General features: G+C 39.2%; 1 protein-coding gene across 1 annotated transcript; it reads left to right on the top strand.

The window, feature by feature from the left end:
• Positions 1-480: 480 nt before the first annotated feature.
• Positions 481-6,887, top strand: snx22 (sorting nexin 22). The gene is made up of 7 exons (XM_034535822.1): positions 481-974; positions 2,663-2,746; positions 3,567-3,671; positions 4,279-4,367; positions 5,669-5,701; positions 6,094-6,161; positions 6,250-6,887. Exons 1-7 carry the CDS (start codon positions 888-890, stop codon positions 6,366-6,368), a joined length of 585 nt encoding a protein of 194 aa, XP_034391713.1. The 5' UTR covers positions 481-887; the 3' UTR covers positions 6,369-6,887.
• Positions 6,888-7,303: the final 416 nt, after the last annotated feature.

Genomic DNA, 7,303 nt, shown 5'->3' with positions numbered 1-7,303 from the left:
TCCTCCATAAATGCGCTCCGACTGTCAAAAGATCAGAGTTTAAAAATACAATTCGTCTTTTCATTATTTTTTCTACTGCTGGCTGCTTCTCGTTGCAGCGGCAGAATGAAGGAATAATGATGTAAAAGTAAAGATAGTAATGAATTAAATGTCATTTTCTGTTGTTGGTTCATTCTTGTCCACATATTGTGGAACTGACACGAGTTACTTTGCAAATTCTGATTTTTACGTGTCAAAATATCAATAGAAAAATATACCTTTAGTGCCAAAAGTAAAACTACACATGTTGATTAAACTACTTTGTATGCTCGTTCCTCAACATCCAATTAAGTCCTCTTAACCTCTTATAACCACCATTAATTTGGTTATAAGCTGTTGTATTATTAATCTGAATTAAAGGACAATAGTTAGTAGAAGAACAAAGAAAATTAAAATGAATGAAATTAAAATTATCCATATAGGCACATTGCTAGAACCCACTGAACCTCGCACTAGAAAGCTCCAGACCACAAACGCCAGTCCGTTGTTGTTGTTGTTGTTGTTGTTGTTGTTGTTGTTGTGTCGGACAGGTGCACCAAACTGCTGACTTTACGTTTCCCTCAGCAGCAGCGGTCTGGGCGTGTGTTTCCTAAATGTTGGGACTGCACCTTTAACGGTCCCTGAACGCGCCCTGTGGTCGTGTTCGTCCAATTAGTGTGTAGGTAGCGCACCGGAAGAGACCGACAACCGACGCGCACGGACGCGCACGGACGCGCACGCGGATCCTGGCTGGGTTGTTTGTTTGTTTTTCAGTTCCTGAACGCGGAGAGAGAGAGGAGAAGAAGAAGAAAAAAGGTGCGCGTGAAGTCCCCGTTCAGCTGCGTGAAAAGCTGATCAAGTCCGATCCGATGGTTTGGCAGGAAGATTACCCGATGATCGAAGTATCGATCCCCTCGATGGAGCGCGAGGTGGACGAGTCGGGGAAGTCCAGGAAGGTGAGGACGCCGCGGGGATCAGGTTCACTCACTCGGCGTGTTTGCTCCTGCGTGCCCTCTGGTTGTTTACTGGTTGTTTTCTGGTTGTTTTTTTGCTGTTTTCTTGTTGTTTTTCTTGTTGTTCTCCCCCGCCGCGTGGTGTAAAAGGTGAGCCAGGTAACCCGCAGGTGGAGGAGGAGCGAACGGGGAGATCAGGATTTTTTTTCTCATTAAAACTATGGGAATGTCAATGGAGTCTTTGCATTATAATTTTTGCTTTGAAATAAGTAAATATAATTTAAAAAAATTAAGCCATGGAAGTTAGAAGGATACACAGTCGAGTACTTAAGTATAGTTTGTAGGTACTTTTCTGATACTTCACCACAATTCAGAGGTAAATGTACTGTTATATTCTACTATTTTTTTTAATTTAAGTTACTTTGCCGATTCGGATTATCGAAACAAATCTTCACCATTTCATTAATATTTTATTACGTCATTTGTTTCGTGTGTAAAATCTTAAACTAAGAACTTTAGCTGTCAAAAAGTATAAAAATATAGTGAAGTACAAGAACTACCAAACTGTTAAGAACAATACTTTCTACCGCTGAAAAGTATTGTAATTTGTGTTTTACACGCATGACCCAAGCGTGTGCTCCATGGAGGGTGGAAGAAGTATTCTTTAAGTAAAAGTAACAATACAGCAGTTAATTAATCACAAGTAAAAACTCCTGCATAATGTAAAGTGTTACATAACTTAACATAAAAAAGTATTATCAACAAAATGTACATTAAAAGATACAAAAGTATTTGTACTCGATAGTTTAAGGACTAAAATATATATTTAATTTCATACAGTTTATTCACCTGCAGTGACTAGTGCAGAAAGCTGTAAAACATTGGTGTACATCCCTGTGTGTGTATACACACACACACACAGTGTGGTGTATCCTGTGTAAAGACCCATTAAGGCCTCCGTTTCTCAGTTTCATGGCTCTGTTGGTTTTACTGAAGTTCCCCGTGACGCTACTTTGTTTAATTAAACAATTAAAATGTTAAATACTGCAGTGTGACTTCCAGAGAACTGTCACATAGTTATGAATCGCAGTAAGTTTCATTCACAACTTTAAACTAATAACATATAAAAATCGACACTGACCGTGGGAATGACCTCTGACCTCTATTTGGTTTTATCGTCTCAGTCTGAGATTGAATAGAAATGAAGCTCTGCACCTCCTGGTGGAGAAACGATGTCGTTGCATTTTGATGCAAATTCCTCCGGGAATAATATGCTAAAATAGTTTAAAACTATTGTAAGAATCTTAAGACATCAAGTCCTCCAATTTATTTATTTTTTTAATTAAATAGACTTTTTTTTTCTTGAGTTTTTACTACAAATGTGTAGGTTTTTATTTCAAGTATACGCACATTAGTTGAAGTTGCATTTATTTTATTTGTAATTAACCAGGAGAGATTGTCCCTGAGATTAAAATCTCTATTCAAACATTTAAAAATGAGAACAAAGAACAAATTATAGAAAGATAAAAAAAAATATCGAGCATTCAAAGAATTATGGCGTTGACGTTTTAAATGTTGCGGATGACAAAGATGTTAAATTACTATTGTTTTATAGGCACTTTAAATGTCCAACGTGACATCAAATTAAATTCAGATTAAATGATTTAAATCCTTCCGTCTCTTGTTTGCAGCTCTTCAGAGTGGAAGTCTTGTTTCACGGGAGGAAACATTATGTGCTCCGGAGAAACAGTGAATTCCAGACTCTCCACAGAAAGGTAAGTCGCTTCAAGGCCTCAATAAATCCGGTGTTATTGAATAGTTTCCTGAATGGAAGCGCTGCACATTATGAGCCGTTTCACTCATTTGTAACTTCACATAAATTGACGTATAACTTGTTTTTTTTTTAATCACAAGGAAGCTTCACTTTGATGCTTTTTTTATAATATGCATTGAGGTGCTTTTGAATTGAATTGTATTCTCCTTTTTTAAGGAAAGTTTCACCTTTTTTACTTTATCGGTCGTGAAATTGATACTTTTACATAATATTTAGATAATCATCATTACTATATTAATATAGTTGCAGATGGATAAATAATTTATGGGTTTAAAACAACAATTGTGTTTTTATTAATGCAGTCCAAATGTCTCTACCCAGATTCTTCAGTGAATTCCCATTCCTGATAACTCATAAGCGTTATTGTCATCATACGGTAAAGGACTGCACACGCAGAGAATGACATGTATATTTAAAATATATATATCATTACACGATAAAATACTGCAAAGTATGTAAAGGTACAATTGTATTAAAGAAGATGTACAGTAAAAATATGTGAGTTATAGCACAAAAACAGAATAAAAGATCCTTTTTGTAATATTTAAAATTGTGCACAGTTTGCATCCATGTTTGTTGGCCATGTTCTTCTTTCTTTGCCTTTTTTTTGTCATTAATTTTTTTTCGGCACATTATCGACTCCCATTCATTGGAATAGTGTGAAAGCGGCCGTGAGACGTGAATCTCGTGGTCAGAAACGACGGTTTAGTTGTCGCGTGTCATCGCGTTGACTCTGTCGCCATCTTGTCGCCGCCCCGCAGCTCAGGAAGATCATCCACACTCCAGATTTCCCGAGCAAAAGGAACCCCCACCTGAGGACCAAACCTCAGGAGCAGAGGAGCCAGGAGCTGGAGGACTACGTCCAGGTAACGTGGAGCCACCGTGAGGCCTTCTGGCTTTCCGCCCTGTGATGCCGCAGTGCCATTTGGCAAGGCAGGAGTCTCTAACAGGGGGGTTTTGACCTCACTACGCGATAGACTAAACCTCATTTATATAGCACTTTTCAACACGGTAGGTCAAAACTATACGTTTTTATTTATATAGCGTCTTTCAAACAAATTAAATGCAGAAGATGAAGAGACTAATGCACATCGAATTAAGTCGAGGAAAATAACAAAAATAAAATACAACTCTGAATAAATGGATCATTGTAAAATTAGACAAATTTAAATATGTATAAATACTAAAACTGTATAAAATCAAACTTCATAAGCAATAATAAACTTATAAAACACTACATGAAAGCCAGACGTTTAAAAAACTATTAATATTTTTAGTTTAAAAAGTGCTTTACAAGAATAAGAAAAGTAAAAGAAGGAGATAAAAATATAAAACAAGAAACAAATAAATACCAGAAGGTAAAATCAAGAAAAAAAGTGAAAGATGCTTAAAATGCTTTAAGAAGATTTGATCTGAGTTCAGGAGTCGAGGAGTCGTCTTTACTCACAAGTCCGGATTGTTCCGTCTCTGCAGGACATCATCTACCAGAATGAAGACGTGCCCCAGGTGCTGCTGGACTTCCTCCACGTGAAGCACTTTCACACCAAGATCAGCAGCATGGAGTAAGTCCTTCAGTCCAGACTCCTCTGACCTAGACAGGAGTAAGTCTTTCAGTCCAGACCCCTGACCCAGAGACGGGAGTAAGTCCTTCAGTCCAGACCCCTGACCCAGAGACGGGAGTAAGTCCTTCAGTCCAGACTCCTAACTCAGCGACGTTAGTAAGTCCTTCAGTCCAGACTCCTCTTACCCAGAGACAGGAGTAAGTCCTTCAGTCCAGACTCCTCTAACTCAGAGACAGGAGTAAGTCCTTCAGTCCAGACTCCTCTGACCCAGAGACAGGAGTAAGTCCTTCAGTCCAGACTCCTCTGACCCAGAGACAAGAGTAAGTCCTTCAGTCCAGACTCCTCTGACCCAGAGAAGGGAGTAAGTCCTTCAGTCCAGACTCCTCTAACTCAGAGACAAGAGTAAGTCCTTCAGTCCAGACTCCTCTGACCCAGAGAGGAGTAAGTCCTTCAGCCCAGACTCCTCTGACCCAGAGAAGGGAGTAAGTCCTTCAGTCCAGACTCCTCTAACTCAGAGACAAGAGTAAGTCCTTCAGTCCAGACTCCTCTGACCCAGAGAGGAGTAAGTCCTTCAGCCCAGACTCCTCTGACCCAGAGAAGGGAGTAAGTCCTTCAGTCCAGACTCCTCTGACCCAGAGACAAGAGTAAGTCCTTCAGTCCAGACTCCTCTGACCCAGAGAAGGGAGTAAGTCCTTCAGTCCAGACTCCTCTGACCCAGAGAGGAGTAAGTCCTTCAGCCCAGACTCCTCTGACCCAGAGAAGGGAGTAAGTCCTTCAGTCCAGACTCCTCTGACCCAGAGACAAGAGTAAGTCCTTCAGTCCAGACTCCTCTGACCCAGAGACAAGAGTAAGTCCTTCAGTCCAGACTCCTCTGACCCAGAGAGGAGTAAGTCCTTCAGCCCAGACTCCTCTGACCCAGAGAAGGGAGTAAGTCCTTCAGTCCAGACTCCTCTGACCCAGAGACAAGAGTAAGTCCTTCAGTCCAGACTCCTCTAACTCAGAGACAAGAGTAAGTCCTTCAGTCCAGACTCCTCTGACCCAGAGAGGAGTAAGTCCTTCAGTCCAGACTCCTCTGACCCAGAGAGGAGTAAGTCCTTCAGCCCAGACTCCTCTGACCCAGAGACAGGAGTAAGTCCTTCAGTCCTGACCCAAAGACACTGGACGTGCTCCTTCATTTAGGTCCTCTGTTTTTGGATTTGTGGGCCAACCCGGAAAAATAAAACAACTTTTGGCACATTTCTCCCAGAGTCGTGGAGCAGTCAGGAAATCTGTAATAATTCAGTTTTATTTATTTATTTTAGATCCCTTGATGAGTTGGACAGTCAGGATTACAGGTGAGCTCTCTACTGGTGTTTGTGTGTGTACTGTGTCGACGAGAGGGGGCGTGGGAGGAATCCTGTGAGGGAGGACCTTATTTAGCCCCGGTGACCGACATGCTGCTCGGCTGGAAAGCGGTCGCAGAATCACAGCTCGTATTGTGTCATAAGATGTTTTTAATTCAATTAAATTCAGTTTATCTTGTACAATCTGTACACATACGACATCCTCTGTCCCAGGACCTCACATCGGATAAGGAAAAAAAAAAAACTTTAACACCTTTTTATATCGATTAACGTAACCAGAATGTGAACATGACACACGTGTGTGTGTGTGTGTGTGTGTGTGTAACAATAAGGATGACAGTTGGTATACACACGATGTGTTAATATTGCTTCTGTTTCCTCAGTTATCCGTTACCAAATCAGCGAGTGTTGGGATTCTTTCACGATCCCTATGTCTCCGACTGCACCTCAGGTAGGAGTGACGCACACTAACGGCTCTCGACTCCGTAGCTTCCGAGGATTAAAACTAATAACCCCCGAGCTCTCGTCTTCTCCTGCAGAGCTCCCAGATGTCGTTGTGGACGGGGTTCTTCAGGGTTTTTACACCCGGGACGTCCGGGTCAGCTTCACCGCTCCCGTCCTCACCGAGCCCGACGCCGCCGCTTCCATAGAGGCCTGAAATCCCAGTTGGACATGGGATTTATTGTTCTGAAATATAGAATATATGCAACATGGCCAAATACACAAAGCCAGCAAGGAAGATACGTAAAGTGCCTGAAATACCAAAATGAGTCTTGAAACTTTAGTAAATATTGAATGAAAGCGAGGCAATGTTACGTGTCCACGGTAAAACTTGTCTTTTCATTCATATTTTACTACTTGTGCTTACTTTAGGTTTAAAATAAAGGAGCAGTGTAGAAAATTACGTGAAATCCAGGCAGCAGAAAGTTACTTTTAAAAATATTTCTGGTCAATTTTATTCACAGTTGATTCGGACTTGAGTATAGAAGTTTCTTTCATTCATATATTTGTAGTCATTTGAGTTTGAGGCTGGAACTAATTTGTACATAAGTGTTCGTCAAACAGTCAGCTTTTTTTTGTTGCTTTTTTTTGGCCGTGTTATATTAAAATTTTGGGGTTAAATGTACTTTTGTATCATGTTGTTTATATTGAAATTATAATAAATAATCCAACAAGATGCATTCTGAGCTGGAGGTGATGCTTTTATTTTTATATATATATATATATATATATATATATATATATATATATATATATATATATATAGATAGATAGATACTTTATTATACTTTTATATTATTATTTTTTCGCTACAGCAGCATTTATATATATATATATATATATATATATATATATATATATATATATATATATATATATATATATATATATATATATATATATATATATACAAGCAAAGCAATATTACATATTAAAATGCACAATATATAGAACAATTGAATAATATTAAATTAACTGACAAAACAATAGTGCAAAGATGTCACCAAACAAACACAACAGTGTAATATCAATAACCACACATCTTGAGACAAATGTGTTGGTCAATAATAATTATCAACACACTTGCTCATA

Source organism: Cyclopterus lumpus, chromosome 6 (genome assembly GCF_009769545.1).
Source record: "Cyclopterus lumpus isolate fCycLum1 chromosome 6, fCycLum1.pri, whole genome shotgun sequence".
Classification (NCBI taxonomy): domain Eukaryota; kingdom Metazoa; phylum Chordata; class Actinopteri; order Perciformes; family Cyclopteridae; genus Cyclopterus; species Cyclopterus lumpus.
Note: the sequence above shows the minus strand (reverse complement) of the source record. Positions and strands in the feature narration are given on the sequence as shown.